The 24257-nt window shown below is 38.1% G+C and overlaps 1 protein-coding gene across 1 annotated transcript in view; it reads left to right on the top strand.

The window, feature by feature from the left end:
- Positions 1 to 24257, top strand: part of KIAA1328 (KIAA1328 ortholog) — a 172039-nt gene that overhangs the window by 131336 nt on the left and 16446 nt on the right. The window contains exons 8-9 of the mRNA XM_058824482.1: positions 3799 to 3983; positions 10505 to 10613. Of these exons, the coding sequence (XP_058680465.1) occupies positions 3799 to 3983; positions 10505 to 10613 (294 nt within the window). The remainder of the gene's footprint in view (positions 1 to 3798; positions 3984 to 10504; positions 10614 to 24257) is intronic.

Here is a 24257-nt window from a genome sequence, read left to right on the forward strand (position 1 = left end):
GCTGATAGTAAGCACGACTCTGGCAAGAGCCTGAGTTGCTTGGGTTGCTTAGCGATTCAACAGATCTGCAAAACTCCATTTGCAGAGCAAGGCTGCCATTATGTTGGATTGATTCATCAGGATCAGCAGCTAAAACAAGTTATATTCTATCAGAGTTTTCCTGCATTAGTTTAAAAATGAATTTAGTTGGCTCTAAGTGGACATTTATTTTAGTATCTTGAAGAACTGACTTTCCTCTATTAAAGCAGAATAATGTATCTATATGATGCCCTAACTTGAACAGTACATAAAGATTAGTAAATAAGACCCCATTAAAAATACTTATAATGTAAGTAACATGGGTCCCAATTGCCTTTCTAATGTCCATTAATGCTTATTGTGAGGATCAGAGCTCATTTTACTGAGCCATTTAGTCAAACCGTGTGATTATTTAGAAAGTTAATTCATGCATACTAAAATCTAGCTTAAGTAATGCAGAGGGTAGGAGGTAAAACTCTATGGAGACGATAGTCCTTTTTGTTATTTAATGATCAGCCATAATTAACTTGCAAATTTGAAATAATTAGAACAAATTAAAGGTATTTAACTTTGCCTCCCTAAAGAAAAATTCAAATTGCACCAAATGCAGCTTTAAATTATTCAAGTCTCAGAGGTCTGTGCTGAGTTTTTTTACAATGCCTTTTCTATGATGAGAATACCAATCTGCTTTTTGTCAGAAAGCATCCTATCAAGTAATTGTTCTTTGTGTCTAATAAATGACAGCTATTCTTCTTTGTAAAAGTATTTCAGTCTCTGAAGACTACATCAGCATTTCCATGGCATTTTAATTCAATAAAACAAAAGGTTAATGTTTTTCTACTTTTTAAGGAATGCAAATACTAGCAGTATTCAATGGGTCCTGAATGACATTTAAAATTTGCCATTCGCGCTCAGCGGGGATATCGCGATATGAGGCTCAGACGGGATGGAAGGAATGTTCAAGGTTTGTTTTCCTTTGGTGATGGTGTACTTGGATATTCATAATGAGGCAGCAGTGCTGAGACTCACTTCTTTCTTGGCCACACTACATCTCCTGCCCTGGTATGTAGGGTAGGTAGGTTAATAAGGTCTTTATTTAGGAAGTCTTCTCTGTTGGTTAGTTTCAAGGAGTGTCAAGAAAATTCATTGGATATTGTGGTGACCTGCAGGAATTCCTACTAACTGTGGTGCCTTTGAGTGACATGATGGGTAGTTGGATTTGAAAATAGACAAGAACCTCTTTTGCTGCTAAATCTCTCCAGATATAAATAGCTGATTCCCTTTGACCATATGTTGAGTTTAAATTTCCATGTTGCAATAGTCACATCATTTGTTTTACTAATTATTCCAGAGGTGAATGAGTAATTATGTTCTGAAACAGATTTTTTTGCCTTATGTTTTCTTTGTTTAATTGTGGTAGATAGTTAATTACTGAATTTTTTTATCTCTCTGCATCATCCCTTTCTCTCCTTGGTCTGCACACCTTTCAGATTGTCATTTTAAGATTTGAGACTCTATCCTTACTTAAGCAGAACTTTAGCATGAGCTGACTTCTATTATTTACTAAACAATGAGGCTCTAGTTGTTTATTTAAGTTATAAATGCAAATACACTTTCTTTTGCTATTTATTATACCTTAGCTTATGTAATTTATTATACCTTAGCTTATGCAATTTCTTCTTGGTGTCTGTTTCTGTTTGAACTGCATCTGCCATTCCGTATTTAGAACAGAACTCAGTATTATAGAGGTAAGTGCACCGTAGAAGATACTGCATTCAGATGAGAACAAATTGAGTAGTCACCTCTTTATCTGCTAGCCAAAGGTCACTGTCTTCACATGAGGACTGTAGGTTGTAATCAAATGTGCTTTAAACAACTCAAAAAGAATCCAAATAATGACAGCCTCACTTTTTTTTTAAATGCTTTTAATCATCCCAGGTAGAGGCAAATGGAATATCAAGTCCTGTTTTATCAGGGAAATCTGGTCAATTATTACACCTTTAAGCCTCTTTAAGCAGTTGCTAGGATCCAAAACCACCTCTTGGTGCTCTTGTAGTTGCAGGAATTAGTAGGTTAATAATTTCATATGATTCAAATAAGATACTAATTTAGTCCACCATAAATTTTAAAAAACACTTTGCAGTATTATTAGTGGTCACACAGTTAGAAGCCCTAAAGTAAACGGAGGTTATTTGGAGAAGTTATATCCAACACTTCAGTCAGTTATTATAGGTCATAAGCCATTATATACTGTTCTGCATTAATAATACAGGAGTAATACTAATTGTCCAACAGGCTCAGTGGGCCCTATTAAACAATGTCTTATACAGCACATTGATGGGAAACTTTTAATTTAGCATCATTTCCTCCTTTTCCCTGAGATCTACAGTAACTTCAGTCAGTGCAAGCTTTTAGGTAAAAGATTCTTGTGATTCAGCCTCCATGAAGCTGTATCCTAACTAATAAAAGCTCAGTGACAGTCTTTGGGTTGCCAATATAAAATTGCTGCTTAAACAGGAAAAAGATTTATCATAGAAATATAGAATGGTTTAGGTTGGAAAAGACCTCTAGGTTCACAGAATCCAGCTGTTAAGATTTGTTTAATCTTCTAATAACTTAAGAAAGTTGTTTTTTGCTTCCATGGTTGCAAGTAGATCAATATAATCTTGCAATAAACAGTATTATTTCATGTGGATAATACAAAGATACTTTTTTATATTTTTAATTTCTTTTATAAGGGAGCCTTTTATGACAGGGAGTAATGACTTACGTATGTTGGGAATTGTCATTTAAAGCAGTAGTTATTTCCCAGAGAGCAGAATTTGAAAGCAGTAGCTTTTCTTTACTGAGAGAAATGTGGGTCATCTTCCTGTCTGCCCAGAACATTTTGAGATGCCTGTGTCTGCAGAGCTTGAGGTCATGATTGCTCACCATCACTAGATTTGCCTCCTGCCTCTATCCATGCAGTGTTTATGATCGTGTGTTGAAGTTCATCTTGAACCGTAATGGTTCTGGTCAACTTTCTCTTTCCTTACTTTACTCAAAGTACTGCCCTTCTCCACCACATTCTCTCCCAGCAGTTTGCTCATACATTCTCTATCCTGTTTAAAAGTACCTCTGTCTCACCTCTTTGTCTCCTTTCTTCTCATCCATTTTCTTCTTGAATCAGCTTCTCACCATCTCTTTTTTAAAAAACATGTAGATGTGGCACTTGGCGGTGTGGTTTAGCAGTATCCTTGGCAGTTGTACTCAGATGATCTCAAAGGTCCTTTCCAATAAAAATTATTATGTGATTTTGTGATCTGCTTCCCTTTTGCAAACTAAAATTTCAGATTTCTCTTCACATAATCTTCTTTGTTTCCCCTTTATTCTAGCAAAATGAACATTTTTAAAATTATTCTTTCTTCCAATTTTGGCCCATTGTGCTGGACAAAGTCTGTCTTCATCTTCTCTTCCATGTCTTCATCCCACTGGTGCTGTTCTAACTACTTGAGAAATCCAGGACCTAATGCTTTAGGGAATGTACCCAATGCTGCAAAACCCCAAATACAGTTGTCAGGGTGCTGCTGGCTGCTGATAACCAAAGACTCCTGATAAAGTGTGTTGGTAACTCTTCAAGCCTTTGGCATTCTGCTTTCAGAAATTATAAATGTATTCAACGAGAGCTTAACCAGCAGCATGATGTTTATGCTTCTGGAGAGTAAAAGCTGGTAGAGAGCTGGGTGCAGTGTTAATGGGCCAAATACATCATGTAACAGCATGATCTTTTTTTCCTCCTAGTGTCCCTGTGTTGAAACATGAAGATTATTTACTGAGGACATCTCCCGTGAGCAAAAACTCCAGAAAACCAGGGAGCAGTCATGGGAGCAGTTCAGGGAAGAAGATGGTTGGCTTTGGTATAAACATGGATGATGGGCAAAGCCCTCAAATGCAGACCAAGAGGGAAGGCACCAAGTCCAGGAAAGGTAAGGGGGAGCATACTGTATTGCAGGGCCATGATTGTGCTGGTGTGTTCAAAAGGGTATTAGTAAAATACACAATTAAAGAAAGAAGTTTTAGAGGTGTTTAAACAACCTAAGAGAAAGTGTTAGCTCCATTAAAAAAATAATTAAATAACAAGTGGCGATCCTGTCTGGTATTTCTGATGAAAGAGAAAAAAGTAGTCCCTTAATCTCAGAAAACTCCTTCAACTATTTGTTTTTTAATTTTCCCAAAAGGCAGTGAGAAGTGCAGTGGGGTTTGCTCTTCAAATGTAATCTTTGCATTCTTTTCCTCCTTGAGTGATGACTGCACCATCACAACCTGCTAGTTTGCCACACAGGGATGTCTCTACTGCTAAAACCTATCCTGCCCTTAGCTTAGTGCCTCCACTTAAGGACCAGAGATGCAATCTTTTCTCTCTTATGAAGAAAAAAGGTTGGGAACAAAAGCAGCTTGGATGTTTCACTGCTTAGCTTTGGACATAATCCTTGGTTCAATTATGAACTAGCTTTTTTTTTTTAATTTTTTTATTTTAACTTGTCAGCCAGTTTGCTGTATATGTCAGCATAAAAATAAAGAAAATGGCAAAATGAGAAGAAATGTGGTGCAGTTCTCAAAGGAACAAATAACTTGTGTTATTGGTTAAGACCGTACCAACATTAAAAAGCAGTCCCTGTGAAGAAACTTTCAAAAGGGTATCATCAGCCTGGACCCAAACAGTGGCTGAGGTTAATCTCTTCCAAGGCACAGCTACAAAAGTTGGAAGCCTGTAAAGGGCTTGTGTCCAAAAAAATCAATTTCTAATTTGAAACAAAATCATTTTTGACTAACAGGGGTTCAGGACCCATTACTTTTGCTGTATAATCTGCTGACATTTCACACTTTCTGTTGTGCACAATGAATCCTAATAGTCATTTTATAACATTGCTACACCAATCAATTTAAGCAAGAGAAAGCCGTTACAATTCTGCAAAGTTTCAGGGGCAATTTTCACTGATGGTTTTCTTTTATGGTTTTTTTCAGCTATCATTTTTTTTTCTTCTCTTTTCCTCTTCCTTCTGCCCCTCCTCCTTCTCTTTGCTGCAGTGATGAAACAAGGATTTTTCACAGCTGGATGGTGGGTTTACTGGGCTAGTCCCCGAAAGTAACTTATTTTCCATAGATTCAGGGTTAAATATCCAACCTGGCCTCTTCTTCATTCATTCGCTTCATTTTGTAGGACTGAGAAGAAGTTACAAGCTGCATCTGGCTGTTGCACATTGCAACTGAGCTGCACCTATGCTGATTTAGTGATTGTAGCATTCAGCATGATCTCTGAAGATGGTGGGCATCTTTTGCAAGCACTTACTGGGATTGCTGGCTTTAATGGTGTAGAGCTGCATTGCCAAATTTGACTTACAAACATTGGCACTTGCTGTGATAGCTGATAAAATTCAGAGGAATGCTTTCAAGCTGTGGAACAACCTCAGGTCTATTACTGATTTGAATAGTTGTTTATCACAAGGCAAATTACCTAGCACTAATCACTGAAGTTGAAGTCTTCTGTATTTAGTACCTTTTTAATTGGCTTCCTTCTGTTATATATTTGGACTCCTTTAGCAAGCACACACACATACTTGTAAAGTGTTTTTTCCATCTTAGGAGATCACCAAGACACAATGTCAAGATTTTTAGTTCTAGCCTGCATAGCCTGGACTTAGTTGGCTCTGTCCTTGCTTTTACTGGATATTCCTAGATGCTGCTGACTTGGAATTTCTGATTTAGTGCAGTATGAGAAAGGGGAATGAAATCCACAAAGTGATATGTTGAGGCATGAAATTCATTTAGCCACATACCTGAAGGTGGCCTGTTGGTCGGAGCACAAGAGTGCTGTGTACAGAAACATGTTCAGGTGAAAACTTCTCAACCATCAGATGCTGACCTATTGCTACAGAGGTTTATTTTTCTCCTGTTGGTATCAGTCTGGTCTATTTGTATGTTCTCCAGGATGGTGACTCTATCCAAGCACTCCTTAGTGCAGTGTGAATGCAGGTCTGAGCCCTTGGGCTTGCTGTGCCACTGGGAATCGTGGCTGTATCAGTAGTTGTGTCCCTCCAGAGCACCACAGGCACTTACATCAGATTTAAAATTATTAATCAGGAAGCTGTTCTCATCCTGGAATGGTTGTAGGCTTTCCTGCCTACAGGACTGGTCACTTGCTGTGACAGCGGTGGGTTTGAAAAGGGTGATTTCTTAACAAATACACGATTCCTTCTCCCAGATCATGGTTAGTAACAGGTAGAAGAGCATTGTTAATGTGGTCCCTTCACCTCTTGGAGTGGAAAGGGTCACTTCTGCTCTCTTTTCAGGGTAGAAGCTTACTGGATCAACTTAGGAAATCGATTTTTATTCCCTCACTGTTGATTTTGTCTTTTGTTTCTTCTTGCTCCTTAGTTTTTATTCCTGTGCTTTAGCAGGTGTTTGTGTCTTGTAGTCAAACTTTTTTAGTATTACCAGCAAAACTTTAGGCAGTTGAAGCAATCCTGAAGTCTTAGATCCTTTCAGCAGTAAATTGTTTTTATTGGTGTCACCACCAGCTATGTCAACGTGTACTAAAATCTAACAACTTGTCTAGTTAAAAAGTGCTGGAGTACAGGAATGTGTGGTTTTCTTCCTTTCTGCTCTTGAAAATTTTGCTGTGGGACTGGGAAACATGCATCCATTGCACTGTGCAATATTGGGCAATTCTTTACATTTCTGTTTAAAGTATTCATCTTTACAAACACTTCCTGAAGTACCTCTGCATTGAAACTAAAGAAAGAACTATTTTCCCCTGTGCTTCTTCTTGTTGGACATAATGTCTGCATGATGTTGTATAGTGTGCACACTTTCCTTTTTCATATGCAAAAGAAAAAGCCAGAGAAAAAAAATTATTTTAGTTCATTTTAGCCTTGTACTTTTCCAGGGGCTGATTTCTCTAGATAGTGTTTGTTTTTCAGTAGTTTTTCTGATGTAGCTTCTTAGGGATTCAGGATCTGGAACTTCTTCCCTTGAGGGAATACTCTCCTCTACAATTGAATGGAGCAATTAGTTAATATTAGTGAAGTGCTTTGAAGATGTGAAGTACTATATAAATGTTAAGTCTTATGAATATTACTATTATTCAAGCCATAAAGATTTCTTTTATGATTATCAACCTAGATTTCCCATTGCTTACTTTCATTCCATTGCTGCTTGAACCAGCCTTATCCATTTTTCTTCATCCTTAATGTTTACACTTCTAAAATATAGACTGCTGTATTTCCCCATTTTCTTAATGTTTTAGTTGTCTGTTTTTCAAACAGAAATATATAGCTATTTGAGTTTTCTCAAATGATTTTTTAATCTACTTTAAATCATTCTTGTACCAGGTTAGCCCAATTGAAAATACTATTCTTGACATTGCCATTTAGGAAACATTTATAATTGCTTTAGGAGTAGCTTGACTTGCAAGCTTATATCTAGGGGTTTTTTTTGTGATTCTTTGCTGCTCCAGGTTCTTTCCATTGGTGTCAGGATTTAAATTACCACACTATGGAAGAGCTTTTACTTTTTTCCAGGGGTAAATGTGTCTATTCTTCTTCCACGTTTCTTGCTTCTCTAGATCATCTGCAATGTCTCCAGTCTCATACTGTCTTCTAACACCTGCAATCTAATTAATTTGCTGTCATTTGTATCACCCCAGTTCTCTATGACTTTTCATAAATAATTACCAGTCACTTCATAAATTCATTAACTAATTCCCTTTAGCCCTGAAATATATATCCTTCAGACTAAAGACTTTGTATCTTTTTTTTTCCCCTGGTAGTTTCTTTTCATCAGCTTTATATAGACAGGTATTATACATCAACAGGGTCTTCATTACCGTCTACTCGCCAATTTTCCCTTCCTTTATTTTTTCCTGATATTTTAAAATTAGTAGTAGCTTGGACATTTTTGGGAATGTTATTGATTTAATCATCCTTATATATTTGCTTGTTCGTGAGTGTTTCTTTTTCCTCAAAAGACGTGCATGCTTTTTCCAAGATGTATTTTTTTAACTTTTTTTTAAATATGCATTTATTTGGGATTTCTTTATGCCTCTGCTTTATTTCTGTGCAGCCTAACAGCCTCAGTAAATTCCTGCTGAGTTCCTTTTCTTGTTTTCTGTTTCTAGCTCTGGTAATATTTTCAAACTTGGGTATTTGAACAGTCCCCTTGAGGCTGTGTTGGCCACTTCTGAGTCCATATATTGTCTTTTTTTGCAGAGATACATCTCATTTTCTGTGAGTGTAGTTTGCTGACGGTGTGCCAGCCTTGTCTTGTATTAACAACTGAATATTTTCTCCCATGTTAACAAGGTTTTTATTACTTTGGTATTAGTTTCTTAAAATCCAGCTGCCTCATTCCACTGTCACGTGAAATGATTTCTAAATATCTCTTATTCAGTCATAAAGTCAAAACTCTAAACAAGAGCCTTCCAGTCTTTATATGCATACCCACTCTTCTCATCATGAATTGGCACACTATCAAGTTACCAGGGACACACAATCAGCATATATCCCCATGATATTTCCAGACTTCCTTTGCTGATAATTAACTCTTTCTTAGGCAAGATTTTTTTTTACTGAAAGGTGCTGAAACACAGTTCATTATAGCAGGGTGATAACATATTTTTTGTTAGTCTCTCTAAAATGCATCTTAAAACATGGATTTATTGAATTGTATATATTTGTATAAATATTAGATTCAATGCATGTTTTAAATAACCCCTTGAACATCTGTACATTTTACACTGAAGCTGGAATTACAACCTTGCGTTGCTTTGTGTTTCAAAATGGCTGATAGCTAATATTTCTGTTCACAGAGCTGAGAAATATTTGGCCATCACAGGGTTACATAAGGATCTAAACACTAGTTTGACTTCAGGTTTTGCTGATATGTTTGGTTTTCCCTATATTGACTCGAGTTAAGTAATGTTGGTTGTGCACCATTAATTAGGAGAGATTAAAAAAGCCCAAATCCACAGGTTTTTTATGTGGTAGATCAGATAGCTACTAATTTTCCTATTTCCCTTTACCTCTTTTTTACCTGTATGCTATTTGTCTTACTAAATCTGATCAATGAAACTCAGTTCTCAGGTGAGCAAATGAAAAGTTGGCTGAACCACCAGCCTTCAAGGGTTGTCTTCAGTCCAGCTGGCAGCCAGTTCATAGTGGTTAGCTGCTTAACATCAACAGCCTGAGCAGCAGGACAGGATGCACCTTCAGCAAGTTAGCAGGCTTAGGGAACCAGTCAGTGTGCTGGAGAACAGGGCACAGTATTCAAGGGACCTTAACAGGTTGGGAAAAAGATTTGACAGAACCCTTTTTAGGTTCAGCAGAGGGCAATGCCAGTGTCCTTCAGCTGGATTGACCTGACACTGAAAAAATCCTGAAAGCAGTTGTGCCAGAAAAGAATGGGGTGTTCTGCTGAAGAGCAGTGAGTCAGTGATGTGCTTGTGTGATGGAGTAACTGGACCTCTTACTGGGCCATAATCATACAGCTGCAGCAATCAGAGTGCTGAAATTACACTTCCCCCCAGCTAGCTCAGTGAGACTGTGCCCAAAAATGCTGTGTCCACTCTGGGACTCCACAGTGCACAGACAACACTGACAAGCTGTAGGGAGTCTGGCAGAGGCAGCCAGGACAGCCATGGGGCTGAAGCAAGAGGCTGAGAAGGCTGGGTGCATTCAGCTACAGGTAGAGGTGACTCAGCATGGATCTTGCTTCTTGCTGCAGCTACCTTAGGAGAGGGTGTAGAGAGGAGGGAATGAGCCTTCTTGGAAGTCATCATCAGCCACACAGGAGACAACAGGGAAAAGTCACAACTCAGAAAATTCTGATTAGCTATACAGGATACATTTTTGACTATGAGGCTGGTCAAGCAGTGGAACCAGAGGAGTTTCCCACAGAGGTTCTATCAGTGAGACATTCAGCACCTAATGTGATAAGTGTCTGAAACCTGTTGATGCTGTTTAAATGGAAGATTGAACTACATGACCTCCAAACTTCACCTTTAAACCTAGATTATTTTGTAATTCAAGAGTTATTTGGAGGTGGGAAGAAGGAATGGATTCTCAGTTCTATTTTATTTAAATGAAACTACTATTGAAGTGATATTTACACTCGGAGAACTAACATATTAAAGCATGTAATGAGAACTGCGTCTGTGAAACAAGCTGAATCCTGTGGGCCACTTAAAGAATAATAACCATGCAAGTCTGTCAAGCTCTGGGCAGTAAGATGGATGCTGGAGAGTGTGTCTTATTCTACAGATTTGATTCTGTATGGTCCTGAAAAGGATGCTGTGCACAGTACTATCAACTGATGAGCTCTGTGTATATTTCTCACTCAAAAACTGTTTCAGTTTTTCGTCACAATGTTCTGTAATAAGGCAGAATTGAGAAACGTCTATTCCAAAATCTCTAGCTTCTGATGCCTGATTTGTCTTCACTTCATTCCACAGGGACAACTTCAGGACTTAGGAAGGATGCAGCCATATCTCCTGGGTTGATGGGCAGCAGCAAAGTGCCTGCAACCACAGCCGTATCACCGATTCAGCATGACCCTTCATGGTAAGCTGCTGGGTAATCTCTGGTTTAAGATTCTGCAAACATAACCATCAAATTCTCCCAGATGCAGGGAAGTGACTGAATTTCTGTGATGTTTCATATTAGCACACGCTGAATAATATAAACTAAAACCTGCCGTATCCTTTTGACATTTATAGTAAGCCTTAAGTTGCGTGTTAGAATAAAAAAAGCAAGAATATGCCAGGTTCTAACATTTTAATTTTACTTAGATTTTGAACAGAGAGTATTTTATGTTCCAAGTCCTGACACATTAAATACCTTTGTAAATAATTTTAATGGACAGTGTTAACCCTGTTAGGTTTTACATTCGCTTGAAGATTTTAATCCCTCACCATTTGCCCGCCTCCTCCCCCCACTCCCATTTTTATCAAATGGCATTTCTTTTAAAATGTTTTGTATGAGAGTTATTTTATGTTTAATGACAAGCAACAAAATCACATTAAGTCAGCAATTCCTGATTATACTATATGTCTGCACTAAATGCACTGGAAAAGCAGCATTATCACTTCTGTTCCAGTGGAAAAACTGAAGGCAGCATTGTTGTTATGCTTAAAGGTCTGAAAACAACTTGCCTTCTTTAGGCAGGATTACATTTCTGGTGGTAACTGCCTAGAAGAACGGCATACAATCCCTGCTTTTCTTTATCATATCCCACATTTTCTCATAATAAAATCTTCAGTTAAGCAACAAAAAAGCAGATTGAAATATGAACTTTGCAGTATTTTATACCACTAGTTAGATAACAGTACAGTGGCATAACAGGAATGTGCAACTGTTCATGAGAAGAGTTAAGTGCTTCTTGGAGGATGAGAGGGTTAGAATCAGATTTAATCTTCCCTTGGCCCAGTGGACTTAGAAAATGTATGCTTCATATCAACCCTGTATTCTTGGCAGCAGCTGGCAGTTTATTTCTATCTTCTGAGAGAACTTGTGATATATAATAGGTGAAAACCCACTATCAATATTGACAAATTTGTACTTACTTGTTATGGAAACACTTTTTTTTTTTTCTTCTGATGGAAGGGATGATAATTCTTGGAGGATTTAAGAACTGAGTTAAATTGGGCTGTTTCCCACAAGTAGCTGTATCTTTAACAGAAACCACAAGATTGCCTAACCGTTTCTCTTAGAAGCAATGGTTACCTTTGCAAGGCAGGCATAGCAGGTAAAGTGTGTGTAAAGATACTGCTTGATACTGTCTAATAGTGCTAGGTTGAGATTCCATTCAAGCACTGAGAAGTAGATATAATTATGCACATCATATGAAGACTGCTCAGAAAAAGAAATTTTATTCAAGAGGATTGATGGTCTATTCTTTTCCACAGAGGGGAGTAAAATATTTGTTGAAATATGCTGTTAGAAATCATACCAGGTAAAGTGATCAGTAAAAGGAGTCTGATTAGCTGTCATCTTTAAAGTATTATTTTACCAGTTGATGAAAAATCCTGTATTTCTGAGCTTTTTCCCCCATGCTTTCTCCCTTTCTTTCTCACCATTGGTGCTGTAGATATTATTAACTAGGTTAAACAGCCACGTTGTGCTTTCCCTTACTCCTGGCCTTCTCTAATTAAAAATGGCAAATGGACAAATATTTCTGGGGAAACCTAAAGCTGATTCTATCCTTCATCAAAAAACCTGCTTGGGCAGCAGGTCAGTCTCAATTTATCACTGAATGGTTATAAGCTTAGACTGCAGGTTTAACTAACTAAATTAATCAATATTGAGAATTATTGCTGCTTTTGTGCCACTAAAGTTAGGGTTTGTCAGCATGTTCATTATGATCTGTGATTTGGGGGGGTTAACAGCTTAACCACAACAGTTGGCACAGATCTGAAACTTGCAACACAAAGCCCTAGCCTAAGAGCAAATTTATTTATTCAGCAGTACATGTAAACCTAATTACTTTTGACTATTTAAATTTATAGGACTAGATTCAACTCGTGTTTGTGCCAGCTTTAACTAGCACAAGCCCTGGCACCCGGCAGCAGCAGCAATGCAGAGCCTGCCAGAGAGAAGGTGTTGGAAAGCGACAGAAGCTCCCTGGCAGCGAGAGGCACCAGGGTGCTAGCACGGCTTCTGGGGAGGGCTGGCTGGGGAAGCAGGCATGGCAGGTAGAAGATGTGTTGGCATGATAGCCTGCCTTGGCAGGGCTCAACTGGAGGCTTCAGTGTGTTACAGCTACCTCCTGCTTGGGAAAGAATTGCTGCAGTCCTGCTTCCTTCTCTGTCTCAGAATGAATCATGTCATGAACAAGAAATAAGTGTCCCTAGAAGGTAGATGTAAACCTCGGGGGCCTTAGTGCTAGACCTGTAGAAGGACCAGTCTTTCAAAGTGAGTGTGCACAAGGTTATTTCAGTGATACCTCTGAAAGAAAAAGAAAACCCCAGCATTTCCTTATCTGGCATCTGGAGCTGGGCTAGTAGTGAATTTGTTTACCTGTCAGGCTTCTGTGCATGCCTATCTCTGCCTTCATAACGTGGCCAAACACTGCAAGTTTGGTTATCCAGTGTTCTTAAGCCAAGTGTCTACACCTGCATGAGGCCCTTCAAATTATATTCACAGCAGGTCTGGAAAAGCTCTTCTACTCCATGTGCTTATTTATCTAGACCAAAGCCAATATATTTGGGAAAAATATTCACAGACAAGATTGGGGCTGGGCAAATTTGGAAGAGTAGATTAGTTCTTAAAGCATGGTTACTTTGATTGTGTTAAATGTTACCTTTTTGGTGACCAGTTACATTTTTTCATAACTGGTGTTTGCCTAGAAGAAAGTGTCTGTGTTTCTGCTGTACTGGAGGGGAGTTGCACAGGGAAGTACTGGCATATGGATGCTTTCATTTGGTAATGAAATTTTTACATATAAACTAGATGTTACCTTACCTATATTCAGGTACTGATACCAGCAAAACAAATGTTGTATTGCGTACAGAAGTGAAACTGCACTAAATTAAAATATTCAGCTATTTCTGGGGGAATAAAAAAAAAGGAAGTTATAAATTGTACATTCTGAAATACCATTTAATTTGATTACAGCTCTGTTGCAATTGTCAGGCTCTCCCCATGTAGCGTTGAGTTTGGCACAGTAAGTCCTATAATACTGCAGAAATTAAGCACTTAAAAAGACACAGGCAAAGTTTGTTCTGCTCACCATGGAAACAGATAATTCTCCTGTAGTGTTTTTCACTTTGGACAAAGCGAATTCAAGAACAGTTAGGTAAATTAAGGGACTGTGTGATAGTCAGGGATTTCAGCATTAAGTCGGTGGTTTTTGGTTGCAGTTTCAGATCAAAGCTTTCATACTTGCTGAATGCATTGTCTTAGAGGGAAGTTTCTTGTAGCCAATAAAAGAAGTGATTTAGAAGTTCCTGCAATATGAATGCTGCATTTGAGCTATATTATTATCTGTTAGACTACAGTGGCCTGTTGGATTTCTTATAAACAGATTGTATTGTGTAAATTTGTGTTTAGGGACATTTTAAAAACAAAACTATTTACCCAATTGCCCAGCACATCTCAGGTGAATGTGTAGTCAGGGACTTTTAAGCAAATTAATATCTGATGTAAAATATAATGTGCAGAATTGTATACTTAATAATGCACACTGGAATTGTCTAAAGTAGATCTGTTGTGCTGAGTGTTAGGAAATATGACAGTGATGAGATTCAAGCTTTTGTCTTATGTGGTAGTTGATTTTCATGTCTTTGCATTTTGGATGCTTAAATATGGATATCAACTTAAGACGATTTCTGAAGTTCCTTAGAACGTAGAATCTGAGCAAGCACTGCCAAAGAAATAGAATTGATTTTTTACCCTTAGGATCAGACACCACTCAAGATTCAAAAGGAGCAGAAAACTTTCATTCCAGATTTTACTTAGGAACATTTAAGGAGATTAAAAATATGTTTGGAGTAGGGTGGTGAGTTAGTTTCTGAAAGTGGTAGGGGACACAAGTTTTGCCTACTCCCTGAGAAAGCCAGCAGTGCAAAAAGTCCAATGTAGTTCCATATGCAAGTGATAAAACCAGACATTGGCAAATTAATCTCTCTTATTCACAGTGTAGGTTGTTAATTGTTCTCTCTGCTGGCTGTCGATATAATGTGAAATTTTCATTCCCCATTCAAGATGGAAAAAGTTGTGGCTGAAAATGTTAACATTTGCATTTTTATTTGTTGATTTATTTAAAGGACAGCCTCTCTTACAGCAATCCATCACTCAGTGACACCCCAAATATGAATAATGTATTGTAGACTTGCGGTTACAATGTGTAATAAGTGCCAGAGACAGTAGAAGAATGTTAACTATGTTGCAAATGTAATATTTATCGACTCATACTTTATTGCTTTCGAGGTTCAATAATACTGACCATAGGACATTAATATCACTTATCTTGATTTTAGTTGGGCACCTCTATATGTAGAAATAACCCATCTATCTCATACTTACAAAATAAATGTGAATTTTACAGCTCTTTGTAAGAAGTGCATTGTAGGTTTCTTGGCTTACTGCTCACAGTTCTCCTTTTCTACCTTCTCATTTACCTGTACTTGACACTGATCCCCCTCCAGTTGCCTGACCCGGGTGTTGAACACCTCAGCCATCTTCTAGAGGCTTCATTTACTGGCTGCATTGTGATCTTTGCCTCAGATAGGATTTGGGCTAGGTTCTTTTCCTATTAAAGATCACTGTGAAAAGAGTTTTCTATTGCTTCTCTTTGAAAAGACAACAGCTGAGAGGCTAAAACAGAAATACCTTTTCTTTTGGAAAGACACACATAGCAAATCTAAATCATCTCTTTGAAGATTACAGATATCAGAAAGAGAAGTGTTCAATAAGTTCAACATTTGCTATAGACATGGAACTTATTTTCAGAGAAATTTTTAATCAAGGAATGGAAATATGTTAACGCAATTTAGGAAGATTGATATTTAAAATTCAGTGGGTTTGTGAACCAAAATTTTTTTGATAACCTGCTTAAGGAAAGAATTTGCAATAAGGTTTTGCTACAGCTGCAAATCCTTCGGTAGTGATTATTCCTGTCTTTAGTAGTTGCTCCAGAGTTCTGCTGTGGAAGCTGATACCGACTGGGCAAATGCTCCTCCTTATCTGCTCTGTTTGGTTACAACCACTAAAAGCTTTGAAGTCTCAGGGGGAAATGCAGATGTGAACCCAGAGCTGGGATCTAAACCAAATTTAACAATGGGAGATTTCAAGCTTGTGTTGAAATCAGATTTCACCTGTGAAGCCTGGCTCTTGGGAAATCTGGAATTGGGTTCGGCCATGAAAATGATAAGCCTTGATTGTATTTTGTGTTGTAGACATCAAGTAAATTTTGAAGTGACATTCTGTATTTACATCTGAGGTTATCAAATTTAACACATCATTGGTTTCTTTCTTTACTGTGTGTAACAGGAACACCTATTTGTGTCAAAGCAGCCCACCTAATAGCTCCTTTGCAATAACAGTTTTGGTGTGTCCATTGCAGACAATGAAAATCATATTGGGAAATTCTGATTTGCAGTGCAAAAGGATTAATGTTAATTACCAACTGTTGGCTGTAATTGTCACCCTCATTAAAATGCAGAATTATGTATTTCTTAGTTATAAATAACCCTTCTAATTGTACTTGATGTATGCCAGTTTAATCAAAAAGTACACTTGCAAACAAGCAGATATTTGCATTAATCTAGCACTGGATCTTTGAGTCTTTTTTGATAGTCTTTTATTCCAAACCTGACTAGTTGGGGGAGGTCTATTACAGCTACATATCCCTTACACCTTTTTTTTCAGCTCCATGGATCTGTCAGGATTTTATATTAAAATGAGGGGAAATGTCTTCTGGGAATGCTCAGTGCAACAGAAAACGTGTCTGTTTTGAAGTAGTTGGCAAGGTTTCCATCATTCAGTGGTATGACAATAACTTGACTGTAGTTTGAAAGTAATAGTAAGCAAAGGAAAATAGAGTACAAATCATGTTATGAAACTGAGTTAACTCGTTGCATCATTTTCATTGTTATTTTAATTACTATTTTTTAACAATTTTTCCCCGTGTGCATTTGCAGGTTCTCAAATACCACGTCAAATCTTAAGAGAATGTTGGTTCTTTGGATGTGATTCCTGTTTGCATTTGTAATCACAGCAATGAAAACAGCCTCAAAATATTTAAAATATTTTGAGATTCCTCTGTATTTTTCTCTACTTTTTTGTCAAAAACCAAAAAGTTACTGTCTCTTTTTCCTGCACTGATACCTTTAGTGTTCTGCCTTGTAGTTCTAAAAACTTTTTTAGAACTACTGTGATGGCAGTTTCTACAGAGCTTGGCAAGGTAAGATCAGTCTTGATTCCTGTCTTCATGGTTCTCTAAGCAACTGTTCTGTACCTAGTACTTTAGTAATTTCTCTTCTCATGTTTCTGAGACATTTCCTCTTGGTTTTTGGAAATTTGTTTTATTTTTGAGATGGGAGGAATAGATGAATAATATATACAGGATAATTGCATCTTACTTTAAGAAGCCTTTTTCCCAGAAGATGTCTCTGCCATCCTTCCACCATATTGCTTATGCTTAATAAATTGCCTTTTTCTTCTGTCCTTCACTTTCCTGGGCCTTTCAGGCTGTAAACTCCTCAGGGCAGGATCTTACCACAGCACATCTTTGTGCTTGGCTGGTCCATGCAGTAATGATCTTTAACTGTGATGATGGTATAGTTAGGGTGGAATTTATCTTGTTTATCTTGAGAAAACTGAGCTAGTTACCCTCACTATTTTATTTTAGAACCAGCTGAATATCCTTTTAGTCATACCTGTTATCCCATGAACTGTAAAATAAGTGTGGATTAACACACACTGACACCTTATCCCTCTTGTAGCTGAATATGTGGAATTAAAATAATTTGTCATTCATATTTTCATTATGGTTTGGAGGCAAATGCAGGGTTAATCTATGTGCTGCTGCATGGTCAGTGCCCTGATTATTAGTATACTTTTAATGCTTGCACTGTGAATTGAAGGGCTGGAGGCATCAAAGATGTAAAAGCCTTCCACTATGGGACAGGGTGTGTATATTCCTGATTTTGAGCATGCAGCATCTACTTCAGCAGTACACGAGCTTGTGATGTAGTGACATTTTCAGTAAAAATTGTGGTGATGGAAGTTTGGCTGCTTTGGAGAGTCCTGTTTTGAATTGTTGTGAGCTGCTGACGCCCTGTAACTCGAACTCGGGCACTGTGGCACTGCAGTGATGTTTTGGTCTGAGCAGGGCCTGGCACCACAATTGTCCCATCCCTGCCCATCGGTTGTGCTGTGCACCAGGAGATGGTCTCAGCAGGCAGACACAGCTCTGTCAGGTGTTTGATAGTTATTTCCAGCTGATGAGTTTCCTGCTTCAAATATACACTCCTGTCTCTCTGTCACTTAAGGACAGTAACCAGTTCTTGCTTTATAGTCTCTGATTTGTCCCATTTCCAGTTCTTAATATACTTTTTTAAGCCTTTGTGATATTCTAGTTTTCTGTCTCTATGAAGCTCATTTAGCTTTTCTTTGAGCTACCATAAATAGCATAGTATTATCAGCAAATGTGTCCTCCTTATTTGTCCTTTCTCTATGCCACTTGTGAATGCATTAAAGAGTTCAGACCCTCACAAATTTCTGCGAGCTCCACTGATGACCTCTCTGGCCACTTTATAGCAGACCAGTTTTAATGGTTTTTCTTAATTTCCTGGGTTTTAGCCAGTTATCTATGCATTAATGAATTTTCCTCTTCGTTTATGTCAGCTTTTAAGTCTTTGGTAATAGATTTGCTGGAGGACTTTTGGAACTCCAGATAGACTACATAAACTATATTTTTCTAGTTTAGATGCATAATAATCTTAGGAATCTTGTAGAGGTCCCCAGTGAATGAAGACTTTATATTTAGTCTCTACCAATATGTCAAGTTTATTAATTCATTATTATAATTTCTATCAATCTGCTTGTTCTAAAGGTTAGACATCTTCATTTGTAGATTTCCGCATCTTTTCAGATCACTTTAAAAAAATCCAGCATTTGCTCAGAACTGAAGCAGTTTTAGGCAATTAGTTACAAGCTACAGTTGATAGTTCAACTGTTTCATACCTGAGCTCCTTCAGAAGTTTGAGTGAGTACCAGCTGATTCCAGCAATTCATTATTGCTCGTTCATGTTGATTTGTTCTGTAATTTATTAGCAAGACATTTCTAGCTTCAAACAGGTCTTCCACTATGTCCTGTGTAGCTTCTGAAACTTCCTAAGTTCCTACATGGTGAATGTATCTTCCATTTCATGGAGTTTTTCTGCTGTAGCTTTATCATCCCGTTCCTTTTGTAACTTCATTTCCTTCTAGCTTCAACTTAAACTTTCTATGTTTTATATACTTAAAACTGGGATTTGTTACTGGACCTAATGTTTTCAGCAGAATAACCCTTAGTCTTTGGCTGGAATTCTTGGTAGGGTTTGATTTTTGTAGGGTTTTTTGGTTGTGGGTTTCTGTTTTTTTTTTTTCCTTCCCTTGAGCTAGCAGTTTGTACAATTTTCTTCATTTAGACTGCACTGGATGGCAGTTTACTTTTTAAACCTCAGACTGGTAAGGTTTCTTTTCATCCCTCTGAAGTCTTTCTCCATAGGTTGAATCTCCATTTTTGGAGTCCTAGTATGACTATTATTTTTAACAAGCTTTCTCATTTTTCTATTTTTTTCCGCTTCTGAAATAAAAGACTGCTGTAGCAAATTTTTGCTCAATAGTGGTTACTGTGTGTTGGTTGTCACATCTGGCTAGTGGAATGAATTGCTCCCAGGTGTGAAAGAGTTTTTATGGAATGAACAGTACAAGTAGGAATCTTCAGCTTGGAAAAGAGGTGGCTAAGTTTTGGATACTATGAGAATTTTATAAAATTAAAAGTGACATGTAGAAAATTATTAGGGAACAATTCTGTATTTTCTTGTCTACTGGAGAAACTGGTAGGCATCAGACAGAGTTGTGAGATGGCACATTCAGATGATATAAATGAAGACAGAAACTAGCAGTGAGCTTGTATCCTGACCTTTTATCATTATTGTGTTTCTCAATATCACATATTTCAAGATTTTTATTGTAATTTCTTCTAATTCATAAAGCTTTTTAAAGTCATTCTTGATATACGTATTATAATAATGATTTTTAAATAGTTATCTATTTTTAAATAGCTGTTATCTCTTATTATCCTTGTTGAAACATTTCTGATTGGGAAAAACCCAATACTTGGGTTTGTGTCTCAATCTTACCATGTTACAATCTGTCATGAGTTCAGTAGGACATCATAACAGAAGATTTGGGCCCTGATTTTTCCTGGGTAGAGTAATGAAAGAGCCAAGGTATCTTCCACATTTGTTTAGGGAGAGTAATGGGGATTTTTCAGTGTAAAGAATATTGAATTTTGAACTACTGAACTGAATATGTTTTTATTTTGTTGGCTTTACTTTGGGGAACGCTGAAGCAGGTAACATGCCTTTAGCTTTCTGATGCAAAGTTGAAGGAAATACAGAGCGATGTTATAGTCTCTGTTAAAGATCTTTATTCATGCTGAGTGCACCAGTTTCTACCGTAGGTGTGACTTTTTTCTCTTCCTAGGCCGTGTTTCCTGTTCAAAAACACATGCAGTTGATCATTATTAAGTTTGGCTTTGTGATGGGCTGTGATTAGAGCACTGAAGCTATCTCTTCAGCATTTAGATAATTGAGAAGGAAAACAGTATCTAGCTGGATTTTTTTCACCATTTATTTAATTATAGATACTGATTATATTTAATATTTAAATTGCTCCATGCAATGTGTTTCTATCTCCCCAGTAGCTTGGGGCCATGTTCATGTTTTGTGTTGTTTTTGGGATGGTACTTAGTTTATGGCCCTCTGAGGAGGGAAGAAACAAATTGTTTCTTTTGGTCTGAGTGTGTTGGGAGGGAAATAATTTGGGAATATGATGGAAATCTAAAACTTTTACTGAGAATAATATTGTATCTTTGTTTCTGCCCTGTACTAAGTTAGCACTCTCTCTTTTAATGGTGGTGACTTAAATGTTGTTTTTCACCTTTGTTTCTTCTCACCTGTATGTTTTGAAGTATTTTGCTTTGTTCCATACTGCTGGAGAACGTAGTGAAAATTACCTAGTTTAACATGTCCCTGCTTATTAAAAGGGATTGGACTGGATAACCTTTAAAAGTCCCTTCTGACCCAAACTATTCTATTATTCTATGAAAAAAAAAATTGTTGATACCGTTCTTTTTTTTCATGTAAAAAACAATCAAAGACATTCTAGAGTACTAATATATAATTTATGTATTTAACATCTTTTAAAGTATATTATCAAAGCCTCTAATGCCATTGTACTTTTAACTTTCGTTTTTGCTTCATCTGCGTTGAATCATCTTTTACTACTTAAAACAGAAATTGAGTTTATTGAAACATTTCAGTTCTGATTATTTTATAATAAAGATGAAGAAGTCTAACCTAATGAAATCACTGGAATGAAATGAGAAAAATTAAAAAAAAATAATAAGCTGAAGACTTGAAGTTTTTATTAAGTCACATTTGGCTGTATGTTTCTCTGTGTGTACTGTCTTGGATCAGTAGGATGAGAAACTTTTCTTGTAAGGAATGACCTTTGCACTGGTAGACTGACTTTCTCTGTTACATTTCCAGAAGGGTTACTGGAAATACATTGCCCGTAGTTCTTGCATGCATTAACTTCTGTGCCTGTGATCACAAAATTGTGGCTTGAAATGAGCAGTATTACTGAATTCCAATTCTTCCCCCACAGAATTCTGGCCTGTAAATGTATTTTATAGAATGCATGTCTGTCAGTCTGTTGGGTCTCTGTGTAACATCCTAATGTACAAGCAGCATTATGGTTTATGAGAGCCTTTTCCATACTCTTAGAAATGAAGCTTCCTGCTCCCTGCAGAGTATCTGGTGAATTCCTGTGGGACTGTGTTGGTGTATCTGCACTACAAAGGTTGCTTGCTTTGCAGGTGACCACTGTGATGTGGCACAGTCTTCTAAAGTGTCTGTGCCCCTGTGCCTGCGTCTGGCCAGAGCTTTTCCAGCTCCTCTCTTGTTCCAATGACCTTGTCCTTGCTTAGGAGCCAGTGTTCTTCCAGCACAGCCTTTTCTTTTTACTGTAGCAGGTGAAGCAATTCCTAGAAGGACTTTAACAGTGCTCCAGCTGCTGCTCATCCCAGCTTCTGCTTGACTCTGTTAATTGCTCTGTGCATCCCTCTTCTTATCCGTATGCTTGGAATTTTGAACCTATATATCTACCTCATTTGTAGCGAACAAACTGACCTCATAAGAGAGTTGTTTTCTCCCTCCCCCTTCCTTCCCAATCTTTTTTTTTTATCTCCTAATGGCCTCTCAGCATCTAGATTTCTAGACATGAAAGATAAGTGTGTTTTCTTAACTCAGCCTGCACTGACAGCCTGATTCGACTGTGATGAGCATCTTAAGGGATGTCTGGATCACTAGAATGTACAGGTCTGTTGTAATTAGCTGCACGATTTTCTTGCTTTTGCCTCTTCTGTTTTGTTATGAACTTTTTAGCAGCAGACTCTTTCTACCAGTGCACAAACCGTAACATCACATGACGTTGACTTTACTCAAACCAGAAGATTTTTGTGCCAAGGTTGTAACATTGTATCATTACTTCATTGTATCTGTGTGAAAATTTTAATTTCACGCCCTGCGGACTTCACTGTCTCTGTGCACTCTGATCGTGTTGTTGCATAGAAGGGTAAGTCCCTGGGTCACATTCATTTTGTAGTGTATTTTTTTGAGGCTTTTTTTTTAAAGTTCTGTTTCCTTTGAGAGATCTTGCTGTAAAGTTAGCTCAGGACTTCTGCCAGGAAAAAATTTGCAAGCTTAAAGGGAAGATACTAAAACTATTTTTGTTAAGTTTTTTACAGTGTGGCTATGACAATCTTATTAAAAAAGGAAAAAAAAAACTATGTACAGGGTGTGGGCTACACTGCAATATATTTGCATGTGAATAGTTGTAAGTGACTTGGTGAAGTATAAGTTGTCATTTGTTGTAGTGACTTGTTCAAATGTATGATCTGGTTTCCCATAATCCTGGTTTTCATGAGTTGCAGACTTTTCTGGGCAGAAGTCCTTGGCTCATGTTTTGATTTGTTTCTGGAGATTCCTGGTTTGCAGGCATTGATTGGTATTTTAAACTGCTGTGTTTGTATGATGCCTGCACTGCATGGGTGGTAGGTCAGCATCAAGTCCTTGGTAGTCAGTCTTTGCCCTTTTGGTCTGTGTTGATGAACAGCCTCTTTGGGCAGCGTGTGCCAATGTTCAACAACTGACACAGCGAGAAAACTTTTTTACTTCCATTTGAATGGAATTTCCTGTATTTCAATTTGTGCCCATTACCTCTTGTCCTTTCACTGGGCGCTCCAGGGAAGAGCCTGGCTCCAGCTTCTTTCCTTGCCATATCAAGTATTTATCCCCTTTGGTGAGATTATCCCGAGCTGCATTTGCTCCAGGTTGAACACTCCCAGCTTTCTCACATTTTACTTTTGTGTCAGATACATCAAAGCCATAATATTCTTCATTGGGTCCATGTCTCTTACACTGGAGAGTCCAGCACAGGGCACAGTACTCCAGCTGTGTCCCACTGGTGCTGAGTTGAGGAGGAAGATCAACTCCCTTGACCTTCCAGCAGTTCTGGCCTTTGCTGGCTTCTGTTCAGGGGTTTTTTGTGTGTCACCACAAGTATCCAGATCCTTCTGCAAAGCTGCCTTCCAGCCAGTCAAACCTGCCATGTGCTGGTGCCTGGGGTTACTCCTCTCCAAGTACAGGACCAGGCAATTCCTGTTGTTACAGGTTGTGAGATGCTTGTGAGCCCATTTCTCCTTCCTGTTGAGGTCCCTCTCTGTTCACTTTCTGGCCTCACTCAGCCTAGAGTATATTCTGAAGGATATGGGAATGAGAGACTTAGCATCAGTTTCTTGAGCTGTTAAGTGCCCTGCCTTATTTTGTAGTGTATTAATGACCTTATGTAGTTTCTAACAGAATCATGGGCTGTTCGCAGGTGTGTGGTTATCGAAAAGTAATCCTGCAGCAGCCGAGATCATCTTTGCTAGTTACTGCTGGGAATGAACAAACTAAAATTTCACTTCCCTGCCCATCTGTTCAGCAGCTGAAAGTAGGTAATTTATCTCAGTGGGACACCTACCACCTGTGTAAAGTTTTTGAAAGAGGTTGTTAGCGTGTGATGACTATAGCCAAGGGACACCGGGCCTGGGCGCCTTGTGCTCTGTGCCTCACTGCTGTTTTTTCCTGTAGGGTGCCTTGCAACCTGGTACTTGCACAGTGCCAGACCTGCTCGGTGGCCTTGTCCCTGTGAAGCTGACAGGGGCTGTGCCTGCTCTGCCACACGACCAGCTCGGTGCCGGCGGTGTGCGGCTCCTTGCCAGCAGTGGCCCCTCTTTGACATGCTAAACCAGGCGCCACCAACACACCGTATTTTTTACAGCTACTGTTTTATCTCAGTGGCTCCTCTTGAATTATGTATCCTCATCTTTGATGTATGAAATCTCAGCTGATTTAAATATTACCCCAGAGAGTTCAGCACACCTGGAAA

Source organism: Ammospiza caudacuta, chromosome Z (genome assembly GCF_027887145.1).
Source record: "Ammospiza caudacuta isolate bAmmCau1 chromosome Z, bAmmCau1.pri, whole genome shotgun sequence".
NCBI lineage: Eukaryota > Metazoa > Chordata > Aves > Passeriformes > Passerellidae > Ammospiza > Ammospiza caudacuta.